The 22,011-nt window shown below is 43.3% G+C and overlaps 1 protein-coding gene across 9 annotated transcripts in view; it reads right to left on the reverse strand.

Moving 5' to 3' along the window:
* The window catches only part of PPP2R5C (protein phosphatase 2 regulatory subunit B'gamma), a 162,892-nt gene that overhangs the window by 54,348 nt on the left and 86,533 nt on the right, over nt 1-22,011 (reverse strand). For all 9 annotated transcript variants that reach the window (XM_032287367.1, XM_032287375.1, XM_032287374.1 and 6 more), the window contains one exon: nt 12,458-12,657. In XM_032287367.1, coding sequence (XP_032143258.1) covers nt 12,458-12,657 — 200 coding nt within the window. The remainder of the gene's footprint in view (nt 1-12,457; nt 12,658-22,011) is intronic.

Genomic DNA, 22,011 nt, shown 5'->3' on the forward strand with positions numbered 1-22,011 from the left:
AAGACCAGCCTGGGCAACATAGTGAGACCTTGTCTCTACTAAAAATACAAAAACTAGGTGGGTGTGGTGGTGTGCGCCTGTAGTCCCAGCTACTCAGGAGGCTGAGGTGAGAGGATCACCTGAGCCTGGGAGGTTGAGGCAGCAGTGAGCCATGATGGAGTCACTCCACTCCAGCCTGGCTCAAGGAGCAAGACCCTGTCTTGAAAAAAAAAAAAAAAAAAGCTTGGCATCATTAGTCATTAGGGAAGTGCATATTAAAATCAAAATGAGATGAAAGGACTGATGACCCCAAATACTGACAGATATGGGAGGCCTGAGAGCTCACACACTGTTGGGGCAGTGCACACGGAGCAGCCACTTTGGAAAACGGTTTGGCAGTCCCTTAGAAAGCTGAACACACACTTGCCATACGCCTAGTGGTTGCACCCCTACGTGTTTACCCAAGTTAAATAAAAGCTTATGTCTAAAATCTGTATGTAAATATTTATAACGGTGTTGCTGCCCAAAACTGGAAACACCCCAAATAACTCTCAACTAGGAAATGGATCAACAAACGGTGTCACTTCTGTATAATGAGACAACACCGAGAAGGAAAAGCAACAGATTGCATAACATGGACGAATGTCCAACGCAGTACGCTAATGAAAGAAGGGATACTCAAAGGCTACGCACTGAATCCATTTATGCAGTTTCCATTCTGGAAAAGACAAAACGTTGTCTAGTGAGGGCCAGAGATAAAGGAAGAGGAAGGCTCTGACTACAAAGGGGGCATAAAGCCATGTTTCTGGAGGCTAAAGATACTGTTCTACTCAGGAGGCTGAGGCAGGAGAATCACTTGAACCCAGGAGGCAGAGACTGCAGTGAGCCAAGATTGGGCCACTGCACTCCAGCCTGGGCGACAGAGCAAGACTCCGTCTCAAAAAGAAAAAAACAAAAAAAGCTGTTCTATATCCTGACTGGGGTGGGGAAGACATGATTATACACATTTATCAAACTTAGAGAACTGGCCACAAAAAAGAGTGAATTTCAGTATATGTAAATTAAAAATTAATTTTGAAAAAGTTATGGAGACCGGGCACAGTGGCTCACGCCTGTAACCCCAGCACTCTGGGAGGCCAAGGCAGGCGGATCACGAGGTCAAGATACTGAGACCATCCTGGCCAACAAGGTGAAACCCCGTCTTCACTAAAAATATAAAAATTAGCTGGGTGTGGTGGCATGCACCTGCAGTCTCAGCTACTCAGGAGGCTGAGGCAGGAGAATCACTTGAGCTCAGGAGGTGGAGGTTGCAATGAGCTGAGACTGTGCTGGTGCAACAGAGTGAGACTCCGTCTCCAAAAAACAAACAAACAAAAAAAAGTATGGAAAAATGTTCACTAGGTCATAAGGTTCCAAAACTACTTGGTTCACAATGCCCTTGGTGTCTTAGCAATTTCTTCACTGCACCCCTAGCCCAAAGGAAATACCTAACAACTTTGGGCTTCTGAAAACACCCAGCTTTACTGAGATATAATTTATATAAAATTAACTGTACATATTTAAAGTGTATAATTTGATACATTTAACATATGCATATACCTGTGAAACAATCATATAATCGAATAATAAACATACTCATCACCCCAAAAGTTTCTCAGTAGCCGTCTGAAAATACAATAAACATGAACTGGCTGATTGGATGTAGAGATGGGTAGAAGTGCAGAGGGTGAAGTAGGAAAAGGACTAACTTTTAATTTTTATGTTTTTGTATTTGTTTCATTTGTTATCGAATAAGCACGTATTTCTTTTATAATTTAAAAACATCAAAGGAAAATCTCAAAATTATAAGAACAAACAAACCTCTAAAAAACAGGTTACTATCATTCTCTGGATTTCAAAAAGTACTTGGGAACGCATGATTTAAATCCTGACTTGAAATAAATTTGTTCACTGAAACTCCATTGGTCTATATACGATTCCTTTTAATTCAACACATTCTTTCCTCTTCCAAACGATCACCACCCTTGCAACAAGTAAAACTTTCCAGAACACACTGTAAATATCAGCCATAAAAACAGAAGAAGGAACGTGCCCCACATGAGTCCCTAAGTGAAGTACAAGACACCCATCTTGGGGAGCAGGGTGTGAGACCTCCCCCAGGACCTGGCCAATAGATCCTAAGAACACTCTCATGTCCATAAAACATTTAAGTCAACATCAAATCACTTACAGACAGTGCGGATTAAAATAATGTGATGTACTAGTTTTCCCTGTAAACCAACAAGAGTTCTCATAAGAACAGTACTACTGTTACACAGATAGCTTGTTTTTATTTTATGTTATTTATTTATTTATTTTTTTGAGACTGAGTCTCGCTCTGTTGCCCAGGCTGGAGTGCAGTGGCATGATCTCAGCTCACTGCAACCTCCGCCTCCCAGGTTCAAGCAATCCTCCTGCCTTAGCCTCCTGAGTAGCTGGGACGACAGATGCCTACCATCATGCCCAGCTAATTTTCATATTTTTAGTAGAGACGGGGTTTTACCATATTGGTCAGGCTGGTCTCAAACTCCTGACCTCAGGTGATCTACCTGCCTTGGCTTCCCAAAGTGCTGGGATTACAGGTGTGAGCCACCATGCCCGGCCACTTGTTTTTATTTTTAAGGAAAAAATATCTTTACTGATTTTTGATGGTGACAAATGTGATACATTATTAATTTTTTTTTGAGGCAGAGTCTTGCTCTGTTGTCCAGGTGGGAGTGCGGTGGCACAATCATACCTCATTGAAGCCTTAAGCTCCTGGGCTCAAACAAGCCTCCTCCTTCAGCCCTGAAGAGCCAGGCATATAGGCACAGGTGTGTGTGCTATTAATTTTTTTTTTTTTTTTTTCTTGAGACAGTCTCTTGCTGTGTTGCCTGGGCTGGAGCGCAGTGGCACGATCTCAGCTCACTGCGGCCTCTACCTCCCAGGTTCAAGTGATTCTCCTGCCTCACCCTCTGAGTAGCTGAGGTTACAGGTGTGTGCCACCACGTCCATCTAATTTTTCTATTTTTAGTAGCGTCAGCGTTTCGCCATGTTGGCCAGGCTGGTCTTAAACTCCTAACTTCAGGTGATCTGTCTGCCTGGGCCTCCAAAGGTGCTGGGATTACAGGCATGAGCCACTGCGCCTGGCCTAAATAAATTTTTTTTGTAGATACAAGGTCTTGCTACATTGTCCAGGCTGGTCTCCAGCTCCTGGCCTCAAGTGAACCTCCTGCCCTGGCCTCCCAGAGTGCTGGGATTATAAGCGTGAGCCACTGTGCCTGGCCCATTGTGAATTTTTTTTAAATTGCAAAAGTGTATAGTAAAAGAGAAAAATTCACATGATACCACCCAAAGGCACCTACTATTAACAGTTTGTACTATATTCTTTCAGCTTTATTAAAAAAAAATCTATTGATAAAATGGAAACACATCAATCCACCGTGTGGATGGCGCTGCAGGGCTGGGTCACCAGCACAGTATTTCACAAGTGGCTTTTTCTCCCTAAGTTTGATTTTATTTTCATTAATTTATTTATATGTTACAAACATGAAGTTACCCTTCAGACCGTATATTTTTAATCTTCCAATCACCATTTAAACTAATCTAACTAACTATGAAGTAGTTCCACAGCATGATAATCTTCTAAATAAGAAAACAGAGGCAGGGTGTGGTGGCTCACGCCTATAATCCCAGCACTCTGGAAAGCCAAGGTGGGTGGATTGCCTGAGGTCAGGAGTTTGAGATCAGCCTGGCCAACATAGTGAAACCCTGTCTCTACTAAAAATACAAAAATTAGCTGGGTATGGAGGTAGGCGCCTGTAACTTGGGAGGCTGAGGCATGAGAATCGCTTGAACTCAGGAGGCAAAGGTTGCAGTGAACAGAGATCACGCCACTGCATTCCAGACTGGGTGACAGAGCAAGACTCTGTCTCAAAAAAAAAAAAAAAAAAGGAAAATAGAAAAGTTACCTCAAGGTATCAGAGTCTGGAGCAAGAATTAGAAATAAGTCCCGTACTGACATGAAGAAAGGCGGCTGCATTTAGGCATCTACCTGGTAAGTGTGCTGAGAAATCCTGGAAGCTTGTCCCTTTCTGGCCCACTTCCCAGGACACTGACAACTTTGTCATGGGGGCTGCCCAGCTTTCCATGTGTTCCCCTTTCATCCCAGCTGCTCCGTAAGGCAGAGGCATCACAGCTACCTGTCTACAGCACTAACCGAAGCTTGCAGAACCAAGCCATTCACCTAAAGTAACACAGCTAGTGGATGGAAAGTTGGGTACAGACTGTTTCATCTGCCGAGAGAAGCACACAGCTCCCCCTCTTCTGAGGAACTCTTGCTCCCTGACTCTATCACGTGGTTTGGTGGGCACACGACCCAGTCTGAGTCACAATCACAGTACCCCACCTCCCTAGCTACAGCAACAGGATCAAGGGCAGGCAGGGGGCAGAAGGGTCAGGCCTTTTCTGGCAAGCCATCAAGGGCCATGCTTTCCTCTGTCATCATAGAGGGACGAAGGAAAGCTGCATTCAGAGCAGGGACATGGGACATGGAGAGAAAAACTGTCCCTGTGAGTCTGTGGACAAAGTGTGAGTGACCCACTGTCTGCCTGGTAAACTCCCCTGTGAGTATAAACAACAGTGAATTGAGTGTCTGTCTTCTTTAACTCAAAGAGCTCTAAATAACAACAGATAAGATCCATCTTAGGCCTTTCCTACACCAGGGCCCGGTTCTTCTCCCCAAGTATCTCAATCAAATCCCCCCTGAACTGTGTTTCTCCTTCGTAACATCTCTGCATTGGACCATTTCTCTGCCATCAAAGCCGCTTGGCTCATTCCACCCCTTCTCCCCTGAAATGTTGCAGCAGATGTTGAGCTGGTCCCTTCAAACATCATTTTTACATCCATTCCTATCTATTCTTCACACTGCAGCCAGAACAAACGGGGTGGGGTCCCAGTCTCCCGCACAACCTCAATTCCTCATGTTCCACCAAGCTCCCCAGGATCTAGACTCCAGCTCCATTCAACTGGGAGCTCCAGGTTTGGCTCAAATCCAAACACGTCTTACTTTCTCTAGACTTTGGGCCTTGGAGGAGCTGTTCCTTCTGCTGGGAACACCCCGCCCCCCTACCTTCCCTCCTCTATGTTGCTGTCACTGAACCAGCTAGTCCTGAAGTCCTGGCCGTTGGTGTAGATGCCACTTCTCTGGGGCGCCCTGACAAGGGCGTAGGTCTCCTACGCCTGTGCTCTCACCAGACCTCACACTGACCGCCACTGCAGTACTTGGCCCTCGCGTCACAATGGTCTGCTGCCTCTTCTTGTCTCCCAGACCAGTAGGGGTGGTGCCATAAGGGTAGAGACCATATTATTTTATTCCCTGGGGTAGCCCCAAGAGGTAGCACGGTGCCTGGAATACGCATTTCTTGAACTGTTGAGTGAGTACACCAGGCTGCCTTCTCAGTGGTCCAGCACAATAGATTTGGGGAATTCTAGAGAGGTCCATTCTAATGCAAGGTACTTCTGAGTCATCCAACTCATTCAACCACGGATCCAAGCAATTTCTTTTCTGAGCTTCAGGTTATTTTCATCTGTGACTATGAAGACTAGTCTTAACGCCCGAGTTTATGCAGAAAACCTCATATAGAATGAATATTTATTGAGTCTCTAAAAGGAAGCGTGCTAAATTCAGTGGAAGAAATGCAAGAGCAGAACAGGTTCTTCTCTGAGGGAACTGAGAAAGCCAAAGGTGGGACAATGCAGGAAGAAGATGACTCAAAGCCGTTATTAAAGTCTTGCATGCTCGAGGATGGATGGAGAACAGTGAAAACACACAGTGCTGCAACCCATCCCAGACGGTCCACAGGTCTAGGGTGGGACCGAAGAAGCTGAATTTCTTTTTTTTGTTTTTTTTTTTTTTGACCCAGAGTCTTGCTCTGTTGCCCAGGCTAGAGTGCAATGGCGCAATCTCAGCTCACCACTACCTCCCACTCCTGGGCTCAAGCAACTTTCCTGCCTCAGCCTCCTGAGTGGCTGGGATTACAGGTACATGCCACCACGCCTGACTGATTTTGTATTTTTAGTAGAGATGGGTTTCACCATGTTGGCCGAGCTGGTCTCAAACTCCTGAACTCAGGTGATCCGCCTGCTTTGGACTCCCAAAGTGCTGGGATTACAGACGTGAGCCACTGTGCCTGGCCCAGACTCCATCTTTCTTTTTAAAAAAATTAGCTAGGTGTGGTGGCGCACACTTGTAGTGTACTCTCAGCTACTTGTGAGGCTGAGGCAGGGGGCGGGGGAGGGTCGTCTGAGCTCAGGCATCTGAGGCTGCAGTGAGTAACGACTGTGCCACTGCACGTCAGTCTGGGCGACACAGCAAGATCTCATCTCAAACAACATCAAAAAGAAACCAAAAAACCATCATGTCTTAATATAAATGACACATATTTATGAATGATAACTACATTTTCCAAAGCATATTGAGCAAAGTGGCATTGTTTTACATTTCTGTAAATCTCTTTAATGTCTGGCTTACCAGAAAAATGCTGATGATCGTATCTGCTTCTGTGCTCAGAATGTTTTGGTTGAAATATAGGATAAAAGCCTGGTCTCATGCAGATACGTCACTGGCAAGGGAGGAGTCTCTAATAGCGTTTTTAGATACATCAAAACTCAACCAGTAGTAGCTGATTAGGGGTGAGCTCCTGCATGGGTGCTGAAACCTTATCAATGAGGGGCTGTACTCACATTCAAATCCAGGGCTGCGTCTTGTACTCTGCATGGCTCTCTTGCCCATGAATGACTTTGTAACATTTACCGGTCATTTGGAAATACTCGTTCACTGAGTTTTATGGCTCTTCCAAGTGGTGACTCACTTCATCGTATCTATGAAAAAGCCCACTCATTCCCATCACCTCTGAGCTCAGCAGGAGTGTCTGCGCATTGGGAAGCTGAAGCTCACCCTGGTGCATATAAATTTTCCGAAATTCAAAATTTCTGGCTGTGTGTGATAGTTCATGCCTATAATCCCAGCACTTTGGGATGCCAAGGCGGGTGGATTGCTTGAGTACAGGAGCTCGAGACAAGCCTGGCCAATAAAGTGAAGACCCTGCCTCACAAAAATAAAAAAAAATTAGCTGGCTATGGTGGTGTATGCCTGTGGTCCTAGCTACACAGGAGGCTGAGGTGGGAGGATCGCTCAAGCCCAGGAGTTCGAGGCTGCAGTGAGCTATACTTGTGCCACTGCACCCCACCTGGGCGACAGAGCAAGACCCCATCTCTGACAACGAAATGAAACCAAACTTCCCTAGGAAGCTCAAATTTTATCACCAACAACAAACTCTGTCAGTTAAATTTCCTTAAAGTGACTTTTTCATTTTCCTTGTTTTCAGAAGATGCCTGCCAAATACTCAAAGTTGGAATAACCAGTTTGTCAGTCAGTTTTCAGGTAAAAATGGTGTTCCATGAAAACAGCAGCAAGTTCGGCCGACAGCTCAACTGCACATGTGCTTTCCCTCCTGACGACCGCATCAGCACGTGGCAGAAGTGCTTTGTGAAAACTTCACATTTCATCATACAGAGTCTTAAGACCATGTGTGCACAAGGGTCATGAAATAATAAAATTAAACTACTCTATTGCTTCATTTAGACCACTAAGTGCAACTGGCGGTTTTTGTTTCTACTGGGGTATGTGGTTGTCAGCTTGGTGCCACCATTGTGCTTCTTGCTGAGGTGGCAGATGTACCCACTACTGCTTCTGCACCACCCGCACAGGTTTCAACACAGTGAAAAAGTCAAAGTTGGCCAGGTGTGGTGGCTCATGCCTGTAGTCCTGGCACTTGGGGAGGCCGAGGCAGATGGAGAGGTCAAGAGATTGAGATCATCCTGGCCAACATGGTGAAACCCCGTCTCTACTAAAAATACAAAAATTAGCCAAGTGTGGTGGCGCGTGCCTGTCATCCCACCTACTCAGGAGGCCGAGGGAGGAGAATAGCTTGAACCTGGGAGGTGGAGGCTGCAGTGAGCCGAGATCGCGCCACTGCACTCCAGCTCGGATGACAGAGTGAGACTCCGTCTCAGAAAAAAAAAAAAAAAATCAAAGTCTTAAGATTATGATGGAAAAAGTTTTAACATCACAGATCCTCTGACAGCCTCTAAAGGAGACCAGGTATCTGTAATCCTGATTTGGATGAGAACCCTGATTTAGAAGATAAGAGACTCTACATTTCCTAATTTGGGGTCTACTGTAGGCTCTAAGAGGCTTGAACCCTATGAAACCATGTAAAAACTGCTAGATATGTCAATTTTCAGATTTTGAAGGGGTGCAACCCCTAACCTTAACTCTTTAGTTACTTTAACAAAGCAGCTTTACGTTTACTAGGTTGAGCTTTATAAAAGCTAGTCAGTCAGTTTTGCTATTGGTATTTTGACTATCAGAAAAAGGTCCATGCCCCAGAAACAGATAAACTAGATAATTTAACTGAAAAATCAGGTGGCTGGTTATATTTAGATATGGCTGAAATTAATGATGGAGTGGATATAACTTAGGCCTGGGAAACCGCACACTGAGAGCTGGCTTCCTGGGAATTGCTCCTCACCACCTGCATCTCTCTGAACCCAATAAGCTTTTTTATCTGGAGAAGAAAAGGGTCAGGCTGGATGATCAGCATGTTTCCATTAATTTCTAGGTCTAAAGTTGATGATGTATAAAAATACACAACACACGAGGAGATGCTCAACATAACTGGTTGTGGGCAAATACAAATCAAAACCACAATGAGATACATTTCACACCTACTAGAATGGCTGTAATGAAACAGATACTAATGAGTGTTGGGGATACTGGAGCCCCCATTCACTGCTGAATGGAAAATGGTGCAGCGACTCTGAAAACAGTCTGGTAGTTCTTCAAAATGCTGACGTTACCATATGACCCAGAACTCCACTCCTAGGTATATGCCCAAGAGATATGAAAACACATGTTCATACAAATGCTTGTATATCAATGTTCACAGCAGTCATTCATAACAGCCTCTAAATGGAAATAATCCAATGTCCATCAACAGATAATATGGATAAATAAAATGCAGTACAACTTTATCATGGAATATTATGGGGCAATAAAAAGAAATGAGGCACTGACACAGGGATGAACCTTGAAAACATTATGCTAAGTGAAGGAAGGCCGACACCAAAGCGTACATAGTCTGTAATGCCATTTATATGAAATGTCCACAACAGGCAAATCCAGAGAGACAAAAAGTCGATCAGTGGTTGCTCAGGGCTGGGGGTGGGTGAGGCAGGAGGGAACAATGACAGTGACTAGATTTCTTTTTGAGGGAATGAAACTTCTAAAAGCAGGTGTGATGATGGTTGTACAATCCCGTATTCATGTTAAAAATCACTGACTCATATACTTTAAATGGGTGAATTCTAAGATCTGTGAATAATATCTCAATAGCTCTGTTAAAAACAACCATCTAGCAGTCCAATCTAATAAGCAGGATACTTAAATGTAGCAGCATTAGGAGCACGACAACTACAGAGCTTTGGATTCTTCAAAAAAAGTGGAAATTAATGTCTCTAAAAATATTGTGACCAAAATATACACACCCCACCGCCAACCAAGAAACAAACGGAACAGGCATGGCTGAAGTCTGCTTAAGCGTTGAGCACGCAGCGGCTCTGAGCTGCACAGCTTCTCATCAGATGTGAACCGCAAAGAGGCCCAGGCCTTTTTCCCCTGCCACACCAGGCCCAGGGGGACAGAGGCCTTGTACTGGCTGCTTAAATTCCTGACCTCTTCTTTTAGAGGGCCACAAACCCCGGCCGGGCACCACCCCGCCATGTGTTCTTCCTTCTTTCACTCTACTTTTCATCAATGCCCTCTAGCTACAGAACAAAACAACAACAAAACCAAAATTCCAATCTGTAACTGTCCCCTATTCTACCTCTAGATCCAGACAAACAAGGGGTAGACAAAGGCTCTGTTCTCTTCTGAACTTAAATCAGAGCAGAAAGGAAAGAAAATGAATTGTCCCTTGCTCTTACGGTGACCAGACAAGCATTTCATGTGCATCTATCTTCACGGGACAGTCTAATTCATCACCAAGTTTTCACTCCGCGCCTTCTTCCCACCCACATGGGCATAAGGCAGAAATCACATTCCCAGTCTTGCAAGTCTATCAATTTAATCTGTATTGCTTTCTTTCATGGCATTGCCGTAATCTAAAATGATACATTATTGGTTGGCTTATTTTATGGTTGTCTCCCACATGAACATGAAAGCTTTACGAGGGCAGAAATCTTGCTCACTATTTTATTTCCTCACCCAAAAACGTGCCTGGCCCATGGTGGATGCTGAATTAGTGTCTGCTGACTGCTTAGGGAGCCCGGTGTGAGGTCTGGGTGGCAAACAAGTTAAGGTGGCAGGAGGAGAATCAAGTTAGGAGACAATGATCACAGGAAGAGGAGAAGCAATGATTACGTAATCCATAAAAACAATCTCAAGGGCTTTTCAGTATCCTAAGTGGTGCCAGTAACCTATACTGCTACTGTGAAATGCACACGAGAGGCAAGGGTGGGCATCTGACCTGAACCAGGCCAACAGGAGTCTCGTCATTCTTTGCAGACTCTTCCCTCTTAGGCTAAAGAGTGGGAATCAGATATTTTCTTAAACACAGGAAAATCTTCCATACATGTAAACTTAATATAGAATTTATACACTTACAAATCTAATATATAATAAAATAAAATGAATACATAATAAGGAAGCAGTAAGCAATGGGGGGAATGAAATATTCAATACATGATGTAGGGAGAAATGATTTTTCAATAACTTTAGAAGAAAATAAATTAAAAAAAAGAAGCTCTGTCCCTAACCCACATCATTTAAAAAAACAACTGGAATGCTCCTAACACAAAGAAATTATAAACGCTTGAGGTGATGAAAACCCCAATTACCCTGATTTGATCATTATACATTCTATGCTTCTATCTAAATATTACATATATCTATCTCATAAATAAATACGATCACATATCCATACTTCAAAACAACTTTTTAAAAAAAGGAAAAAAAAAAAAAGAATTATAAACTGTAATGTGAAAAACAAAATTATGAAACTAACAGGAGAAAACATTAAAGATTTTTACGATTCTGGGGCTGGAGTGGCCTTCCAAAGTAATTGAGGGTTGAAATTAATGAAAGAAAAAGAGATATTCCCCAAGTGTCATTAGTCTGAACTGGTAAGGTTTTAGGGTACATATTCTCTGCTCAGTTTATGCTTATAACTATTCTTCAGGTACAGGTCTGGGACAGGAACCCACATGCCCGACTACATGGTGGCCATGCTGGTGAATTCTGAATTTTAAGAGTTAACAACAGTAAGCTAAAAAAAAAAAAAACAAGTTGATCTCAACCTCTGACACAGCAGTCTGAACTACAACAAATAATATTTCATGTTTTTCCAAAGCAAATATGCTAAGGAGGAAATAAAAGTATTTTAGGTCAAGAAGTCTAGTCAATTCTGAAATACATAGCTTTGGGGAAAAAAAAAATCAGTAACTTAACAAAGAGTTCAGTGAAAATTGGATTTAACATTTTACACTAAGCCACACTAGCTCCCCAGTAAGTGTGTGTGTGGGGTACTAGTTTTGGTAATGCCACTGAATGAAGTGTTTCCAGGTGGTGCTGACTGAAGTCACAATGGGATATAGTAAGAACAGCTGCAAATGACCTGGGAATGGGCTGTAAAGTATGACACTTCAGAGGACTGAGATTTGGGGGCTGAATAAAACCAACAGTGAACTAATTGCAGGATGTTAGACTATCTCAGCCGATCAGGACATACTGTCATTGACAGACAAATGACAGAGGAAGCGCTGACAGAGGAAGGTCTTCTCAACCAATCAGCATGGGCTGTCCTGATTCCAGCACTGACAAGTGGAGGCCTTCTCAGCCAATCAGCACGGGCTGTCCTGATCCCAGCACTGACAGGTGGAGGCCTTCTCAGCCAATTATCATGGACTATTCTGACACCAGCTTGGTTCTGTCAAGATTTCAACTCCATCCCATCATTAGAATTTTCCTGCACATGGCAGGACAAAATGTTTACTTCTGAACTAGATAAGGGCACTACTATATTAATGTTTAAGAAAACAAATTTAAAGAGGATAAAATAAATACAAATTCTAACATTTCTGCCCCATAGGGTAGTTGTGAGGATTAAATGAGTTAATAAATGCAAAGCACTTAGACTGATCCCTAGAAGGCAACTGACTTACTATTATTATCATTATAATCCAGGATACATTACAAAGACAATTTTCATTCTTTAAGTACAATGACAAATTTTGGAACGGGAGGATGCTTCTCGGTAGCACTGTGTTAGGCTCAGATGTCTTGGCCTGCCCTGTTTATAAATCAGGACTGGGACATACTGGTTAAACTGTAATCACTTACCATATGGACTACTTCTGGGTAAATAGGCTCTGTGATCACGTTCCGATTATGGGTGATATATTCTACCATTTCACTTAAAGCAGCTCGTTTCACTTCCTTCCACTTTAGGTCACTTAGTGGATCAGAAACAAAGTCAAAGAGGACGCAACACTGACGTAACTTCTGGATAAAAAGCTTCTCTTGATCAGCAGGAGGAACATCTGAAAAGCAGAAAGCAAAGTATATTGATCGCAAAAGTGCTTAACCCAAAGTTACTGCGAAACACGTTTAAGCTTCTATTTTTATTTTGAATAGAGATTCAAGAAAAAAGGAGATGGGGTGGGGTGAACAAAGGTTAAATATTCCTTAAAGAAAATAAAAAACCCAGCTAGTCACTGGTCATATTATACATTTGGTATGCTGACATTTCCATGCTTTTTAACTCTTTCAAACCACGTCGAGAGCACTGTTAGAAATAAATTCCATCTACATGTGTTCATTCAACAAATAGTACCTGAGCAGCAATCATCACAGGCCCGTGTTGGGCAATGGAAGAGGAGGCAACCAGTAAGGACCACGTCTGGGCAAAGGGCGTGGACACATTCACACCACGTGATATCTGCAGAAGGTGGGTTCAGGCAAGGTAAAAAAGACCAGAGGGGGAAGTGTGCCTCCTTATGTCTGTCTATGGGCTCTCAACTTACAACAGGGGAAGGGTAGGTGGTTGTCCACCCTGGCTAGACGATAAACAGAGCGACGGGCATCGGCACAAAGACGGTCAAAGCCAACTGTTACTTACACACATTCAAAGAGTTACCACCTGAGAGCCGCACCCAGCACACTGCATTCCCCTCATGCTGGTCTACAGTCAGGGCATATCACACGTGATGACTGACGTCAATGACAATGGCAATTTAGAAGCAGCAGTAACGGTAACTATTACTTAGTCAGTGCTTACCTGGGCCAGATATCACCCTAAAACTTTACACATATTGACACTTTGTTTTCATTTAATCTTTATAATAACACAACAGAGATAAAGAAAGAGGTTTAGAATATCACTGCAGGGTTGGCAAGTGGATGAAGCTAAATTCAAAGAAAGCTCTGAATGACTGTCCAGTATTCTGGGAAGTCTGGAAAACTTCTATCTGCCAGTGTGAACTTGACAGTTTCCTTGGGCTGAAGAGGAGATCAGTGGTGATATTAATGAATGGGATTTACTGATATACATACCGATATGTGTCAAAGATTTGCAAAATGTTTTAGGAGATTTGCATAACTTGATTAACAAGCATTTTCCAAACGATTAATAAACAGTGTTAACACCATTCTAGGGCAGAAAAGCCATTCAAAGTGCAAAGTACCATTTGATTCAATGGAATAAAATTTACAGACAGCTCTCACTGATACGGTTTCAGATTCCGCATTACAGATTTCTTTAAGAAACTACTCATGCTAAGTTTTGGTGTTATATCAAAGCAAGTGTACACAACTATCTGAAAAGGCTACTAAAATACTCCTCCCTCCCCAACGATGCCTTCCCCACACCTCAACCAAAGCAACACATGGCAACAGACTCAATGCAGAAGCGGACAGGAGAATCCTTGAGTTAATGTCTCCTATTAAGCCAGACATTACAGCGATTTGCAAAAATAAAGAACAATGCCATTCTTTGCAGTAAATTAGTTTTAGTTTTGGACAACAGGGCTATTTTTTCTTTCTTTCTTTTTGAGACTGAATCTCATTCTGCTGCCCAGGCTGGAATGCAGAGGCATGATCGTGGTTCACTGCAACCTCTGTCTCCTGGATACAAATGATTCCTGTGCCTCAGCCTCCTGAGTAATTGGGACTACAGGCGTGCACCACCACACCCAGCTAATTTCTGTCATGTTAGTAGAGACGGGGTTTCGCTACGTTGGCCAAGCTAGTCTCAAACTCCTGGCCTCAAGTGGTCCACTTGCCTCGGCCTTCCAAAGTGCTGGGATTACAGGTGTGGGCCACTGTGCCTGGCCAATGTGGCTAACTCATTTCTGTTAAAATGTAATAGGTTCACTATTATTTTAATAAATTAATATATACATGTTTAAACATTTCTCTGGTTTAATTTCAAATAGGTCAATAGCAATAGCTGAATTCATGTAAACAGTGCTCTTTGGGGTCCTGCATAGTTTTCAAGGAGTGTTGGGGCCCACTGTCCATACCAGCCCGACTCCAGTGAGTGTCCTGGGGACTGCGGGGCTTTCCTACTTTCCTGCAGCTCCTGTGCTGCTTCTGGCCGAGCATTTCCAAACTCCTCTTACCTTTCCCTGCCTTTACTGTAGACTTCCTGTTGAGGTTTCTTCCACAAGACCTTTCCTTACTGCTTGTTAGGTGGGAAGTGTGACTCTGAGCAAGTCATTTGGCACTTGTTAGTGCTTTAATCAGTTAGCTATCTGCTTAGTACCTCTTACTCAATGGCCAAAATCCAACATTGAGCCTTGCAAATAACAGGCATGCAGACTCTGCCACCTGAACAGACCCATTCTATAGGAAGCTATGGTTTCCGTGTTTCCCATGCTGCATTCAGAGATAAGAAGCAAACATACAAGTCCATGGGAGGGGACGTACTGCCCAGAAGATACCTAAAACACCATGAGAACAAACACTTGATTCCTAAACACGCTGAGAACTCAGTGGCTGTGCAACTATTTGAAACAAGCAACTGTCATTACAATGTTCAAGACTTTTCACATTCAGATAGCCAGTATTTTTCAATGAAAAAGGGTTTATTTTTGGAATTATCTCTTTGCTTGCCTTTGATTCTCATCAATTCTAGGCCTCTGTACCCTGATTTGCCAGGATTACCTTAAATGAGCTCATGTGTGTTGTCGCAGCCTGTGTATTTGGAGCTGTCTGGCATGCTCACATTCTTGGCACTACAGAGAGCTGAGAGCCCACCATTCTCCCCAAGAGCCATGCGGATGCCCCCCGTTCAGGACCTGTGCACAGCTTGGCTCCTAAGGACTGGCCAGTTAAGTCCTTTAAAAGGACGTGTCCTCACCAACTCCTCCTAACAGCAGTATCAAGCCAGTGCCGTTCCACCCACCTGGAGGCGACACACAGATATGAGGGCTGACACAGCTTGCCAAAGGCCTCGGTGCTAGGAAGTGGCAGATACACACACGAGAGCCAAATGTACCCTTTTCAGGGAATCGAAACCCAAAAGGATGTTGGGATCATTCAGAGCGGAGTTAAGTAAGTCTTATAAGCCTCAAAATGCCCTAAAAGCATCACTGGCTTTATAAACACTGGACAGTTACTGATACTCAGAATACAGACTAAGTTATCATCCAAACACAAACAAATGTATTACAATTAAGAAGAGCAGAGTAACACTGTTTTTCACAAAATTTCTACCCAAAATGGTCTAAAAGGCAAGTGAATTTCAATTCTCCTAGGCTTCCAGACAGACTGTTTCTGTACTGTTTTTGTTTGTAGACTAGAAGCAGATAGGCTTGTGATTATAATCTCATGAGCTCTTTTTTTTTTTCATTTAAAAAAATCTCATTTGACTTTTTTTTCTTTTTTTTTTTTTTTACAATTTTACTGTTTCTAAAAAAAACCTGTAACAACGAATTGGGTAACTGCATCCTTGGGCCCTAGCAAATATTTCCATAATTTTTTTTGAATGGAAGTTAATTTAACTTCTTCTTTATCAACATATTTTAAAAATTTTATTTTCTGCTGTGTTAACAGGACTGTGCTACTGGGAAATAAAAATGGGAAGTGGTGGAAGAATATGCTTTGTATCTTTATGCATTCTGATTTTTTATAGTAAAGTGCTATTACAAATGCCTTATATTTGTATAGATAATTTTAGCTTTCCCATTATTTTAATTAATACGCTATTGTGAATTTGAGATAATTTCCAATTATTTCAAGATAAATCCTTAATCATATCCAGAAGCAATATACATAGACATACTCATGCAAAACCTGTAGGTGAGAGAAGAGAAGACCCAGGGCATCCAAAATGACGGAAAGAAGGTGGAGATAAGAATGTGCTATTTTGGCTGGGTGCGGTGGCTCACACCTGTAATCCCAGCACTTGGGGAGGCTGAGGCAGGCGGATCATCTGAGGTCAGGCGTTCGAAATCAGCCTAGCAAACATGGTGAAACCCCATCTCTACTAAAAATACAAAAAAATTAGCTGGTGTGGTGGCAGGTGCCTGTAATCCCAGCTACTTGGGAGACTGAGGCAGGAGAATCACTTGAACCCAGGAGGCAGAGGTTGTAGGGAGCTGACACCACTGCATTCCTGCCTGGGTGACAGAGCGAGACTCTATCTCAAAAAAAAAAAAAAAAAAAAAAAAAAGAAAAAAAAAATGCTATTCTTTAAAGAACTTATTCCCTTATTTACTAAAGGGAAGCCTGTTATTAATCAGTGCTAAACAGAGATGCTTAACAAAGGTTACCTTTAAAGCAGGATGGGCGCACCCCTGTCTAGCTTTATGCATGCCCCTGGTCACAACAGTCAGGGAGGAACAGGAATTTAATGCAGTTCACCGGTCACTGATCTCTAGAGTGCAGCGTGAGCCTGGCAATACTCAAGATTGGGATGTAGGAGGAAAACAGCAGAGTGTCTATTTATAGTTTCTTCTTCTACAAAAAACAAGAAATTTTGACATACTAATACTCAATATACAAATTTACACGCAGTGGAGGTGTGTGCTGCAGGCTGCTTTTGCTGCCAGGCAAGTGTGGACAGAAGACTTTGGAGACCAGGACTGGGCAGTGAAGGCTTTTGTAAACGAGCCATAAATGGCGGACACCACAGCCAACCTCACAGACGTTGCAACAGGTACCTGCAGAATAGAGGGAGAGCTGTGACACACATGCTTAGCCGCCAAATCACAGAATATGAGGTGAAAAGGCTGAATTACTCTATTGTCGCTATGCACCAAGAGGCATCATGTGAACTGTTTGTAGATAGGAAACTGACAGAAAAAAATAAAAAGCCAAGCCCCATTTAGATGACAAGTCTTGGTGGTCAAAGAAATCCTCCGAGACACAACACAGGACCAGGTCAGCACGGCAGCTGCAGAAAGACGGCGGGACCAGGACTTTCTGCTGCGTAGATGACGGGGCCTTCCAAATAAATGTTACCCCAACGGAGCAAAAAGACACAGTGGCAAAAACCACCAGTCTAGACGGTGACCACTCAAAAGATACCCCAGAAGGTGCAGGCTCACAAGGCTGGGAAGTACTTCCTGGTCACTCATGTAATATTCATGAAGCAGCTGAAGCAGCCAAGTTTCAAACACAGAGACCACGGCGTGATCAGCTCAAGCACCACCCTCAGCTTCCATGCATGTTTTTATTATTGCCCAGGCTGGAGTACAGTGGTATAATCCTGGCTCACTGCAACCTCGACCTTCCAGGCTCAAGCCATCCTCCTGCTCCAGGCCCTTGAGTCACTGGGACTACAGGCATGCCCCAGCACACCTAGCTAATTTTTAAACTGTTTACAGAGACACAATCTCACTATGTTGGCCAAGGGTGACCTCGAACTCCTCGGCTCAAGCGATCCTCCTGCCTCAGCCTCTCAAAGTGTTGGGATGACAGGCGTAAGCCAGCAAGCCAGCCCCATGGGCATTCTTCCATGCATGGTGCTCCCAGGGTCCTGGTGAATGGTGAGCCGACAGACAGATCTCACACAAAACACAAAAGTGCTCAAGCTCTCTGAAAGGCAGGAGCCAACCTTTAGCTATGGTGCCGCCTTGTCTTTCAAATATATTTATTCTTAGTACAAAAGGAGTAGGAACAAAGTTGAACAAGTTGGGGCAGATTTGGAATTTGTCATTAACATGTACTAAATTCCACTCCCCTGTGCCAGATGAGGAAACTTAGCAGATGATGAGTTTCCCGCACCAAGAAAACAAAAGCTCAGCAGTACTCTTTTGTTTTTAAAGATAATATTAACATGCCATTTTTTGGAAATGGCCATTTCTCCATGATGCCTAGTGTCCCTTCTGTCCTACAGCAGTGTCTGTGCAGGCAGGGCTCTCTCTCTTCTTGGCCACTGCCTCATCCTGCACCACCTGGAGCCTGAGTTTCTAGAGCCCTAGAAGACTGAAATGTCTGGTTGATTCCTTTGCCTGGTACCGCTTCATGTTTTCACTGCTCACGGCCCTTTAGATTTCCCATACAGATCTGGGAGGACTTAACTATCTGGCAGGATTGAGTCTTCCAATCCATGAACATGGATTATTTCGCCAAGGACTCAAGTTTTCTTTAAATGTCTCCTAATAAAGTCTTCTAATTTTCTTCTAAAAATGTGCTAAACGTTAATTTTTAGATTTATTCTTAGGTATTTGCTATGTTTTGATGTAATCATCAATGGTACCTTTAAAAATATTTAATTTTCTAACTGCTGTTGCAATACAGAAAAAATGATTTTTGAGCATCCCTTTTATATCTAGCTACCTTGCTCAACTCTTAAGCGTCCTGATGCCATATCTGTAAATCCCTGTGGTTTTCCATTCACCTGCAAGTCCCCACACTGTTCTTCTCTTTCTTATCTACTGTGCTGACCAGGACCTCCGAGCAACACTGAAAGGTGCAGTGAGAACGGCCCCTGCACCATCCCCGTCTCAGAGGGGAGCTTTTACCAGCTAACCACTGATTTGATGCTTGCTCTAGCAGCCTGTGAATGACAGTTACCCGAGTAAGAAACTGACCTATGGATTCAATGCTATCCCAATCCATATCCTAACACACACTTCTGTGGAACTGAATACGTGGACTCTAAAACGTATATGGAAATGCGAGGGGTTAAGACTAACCAAGGCATCCCGGAGAAGAGCAAAGCTGGAAGACTTGCTGTTCCAGAAATCAAGACAGCCTGTAAAGCTTCATTAATGAAAACAGCCAGGCTCTGTGCTGTCACACCGGCTTGTGCATGAATCAACACCTGACTTGTGACAGCAGCGGCCTGCAGAAGTGTGAGGAAAGGTCGGCCTTTCAACATGTTGTGTTGGACAAGTAGGTATACACGGACAAAAGAGAGAAAGAAAACCAAGAAAAGAACAAAGAAAGAAAGCAACTGGATCAAATTATATACATATATATTTAAAAAAACAAACCCCTGGTGGGTTATAGACTTAAATCTGAGAGGCAAAACTCTGATGCTTTTAAAAAATAATACAGAAGAATGTCTTAGGTAGGGAAAGAAGTAGAGAAGGACTTCCTTAGACACAAAGCCAGTACTCGTCAAAAGACTGGTTAATCTATATTGAAATTAAACAGTTTTCTTTTTTTTCTTTTCCCTGAGAGTCTTGCTCTGTTGCTCAGGCTGGAGTGCAGTGGTGCGACCTCAGCTCACAGCAACCTCCGCCTCCCGGGTTCAAGTGATTCTCCAGCCTCAGCCTCCTGAGTAGGTGGGACTACAGGTGTGCACCACCATGCCTGGCTAATTTTTGTATTTTTAGTAGAGATGGGGTTTCACCATGTTGGCCAGGCTGGTCTTGATCTCCTGACCTTGTGATCCACCCACCTCAGCCTCCCAAAGTCCTGGGATTACAGGCGTGAGCCACCGCACCTGGCCTGAATTTAAACATTTTTCTTCATCGAGACACACAGAAGAATGAAAAGGCAAGTCAAAGAATAGAACTATTTGAATACATATAACCAACAGACTTGGATAAACATATCCAATAAATCAGTAAGAAAACTTCAGAGCACAATAAAAAAAAAAATAGGCAAAAGTCTTAACCAGGTTCTTCACAAAATATATCCAAATAGCTAATCACATATGAAAGGATCATCACTCTCATTAATAACCAGAGAAATGCCAATTAGAACCACTACGGCCAACACCAAATAGTGCCTCAAGGAGCCGCTTCGAGGCTGGAGCATGAGCACCACCCATGGCCACGGTAGCGTGCTATCCCTGGTGCTGAGCACTCCTGGTACACCACCTCAGAACACTCACAAACACATGCATCACAACAGAGGTAAAGGAATGTCCACAGCACACCATCCTAACAGCTCAAACTAGAAACAAACAAATGCCCATTAGTAGTGGATGAGGTCAATACAATGCAGTCCATGTAACATTCCAGAGCGATAGCGATGAAGGAAATACAGCTATACTCAATATGGATATGCCTTACGAAATACTGTGGCATGAATGGGGCGAATAAGGAGGATTTATTCAGTATAATTTCATTTATTGGAAGTACAGAAATAGGCATCCCTAAAACTATAAAAGACTTACAGGGGGCTTTTAGGGTGTCCAGCCTGAATGGTGGTTATATGAGTATTTGTTTCATAATTATTCACTACACATTTGTTCCATATGCTTCTGTATATGAGTTATATTTCAAATAAAAAAGTCCAAACATACATGCATATGGCTAAAAAATGAAAATGGAAAGAACCTAGAGAGACGTGAGTCTCCTTCTGCACACCACCCTCTAGCCTCCCTCTCTTCTGCCAACTCCCACTCTTACAAATGGGGTGACCTGGGCTACTCCAGGTGTGCATTTGGGTGCATGAACGTCAGCCGTTTCCCATACAGTTTTAGATGCGTCAACACCGATGACCTCTAAACTCACCTGGATCTACCTAAGACTGAAGACACACTCACACACTTGAAATCTCAACAGTTTCTTTTTTTTTTTTTTTTTTTTGAGACGAATTCTTGCTCTGTTGCCCAGGCTGAAGTGCAGTGGCGGGATCTCAGCTCACTGGAACCTCCGCCTCCCGGGTTCAGGCAATTCTCCTGCCTCAGCCTCCCGAGTAGCTGGGACTACAGGTGTACCACCATGCCCAGCTAATTTCTGTATTTTTAGTAGAGATGGGGTTTTCACCATGTTGGCCAGGATGGTCTCGAAATCCTGATCTTGTGATCCGCCCGCCTCGGCCTCCCAAAGTGCTGGAATTACAGGTGTGAGCCACCACACCTGGCCCCCCAAAAACGTTTCTAACGTTCCTCTATGCAGGGTCTCATGCTGAAGAATTTAAGCTTTGAATTTTTTAATTGAAAAACTTTTCCAGTTAAGACAGAGATCTAGGTGATCTCTATTTTTTTTCTATTTATATAAAGATTCTCTCATTCTCTTTTAAAAGAGCAGTAATTATGCTTGCAAATGGATAAAATCAAGACTGTGATATGATGTGCTTATCAGATCTAAAGCGTCTGTGGGGAGCAACTGGCATGTAAGAACTAAGTCTCAGGGCAGCCCCAACCTAGAGGACACAGGCTGCATCCCCAGGAAGTCTTTCACAAACGCATCCCGTACATAACACGCCAGGCACTGTGCGACGCATTGAGGATACAAAGATACTTTAAAACACAACATCTGACCTAAAAGAAAACTACTAAAACACGGGAGGTGATGAATTCTGCTGGGGAGACATGGGCATGAGGCTCAGGGAGAACAGGAACCACATGTGCAGAGAGGCTCAGGTTGCTGGGAAGGTACTCAAGGCTGCATTAAACAGGGAGACTGTCCAGAGGCACTCACTTGTCAATCACAGGGGCCTGAAAGTGACAGGACAGATGAATCAGGCTGCCTTCTCTGGAAAATCAA

The sequence above is a fragment of the Sapajus apella genome, unplaced genomic scaffold (genome assembly GCF_009761245.1).
Source record: "Sapajus apella isolate SASKATOON/1434 unplaced genomic scaffold, GSC_monkey_1.0 scaffold20, whole genome shotgun sequence".
Taxonomy (NCBI): Eukaryota; Metazoa; Chordata; class Mammalia; order Primates; family Cebidae; genus Sapajus; species Sapajus apella.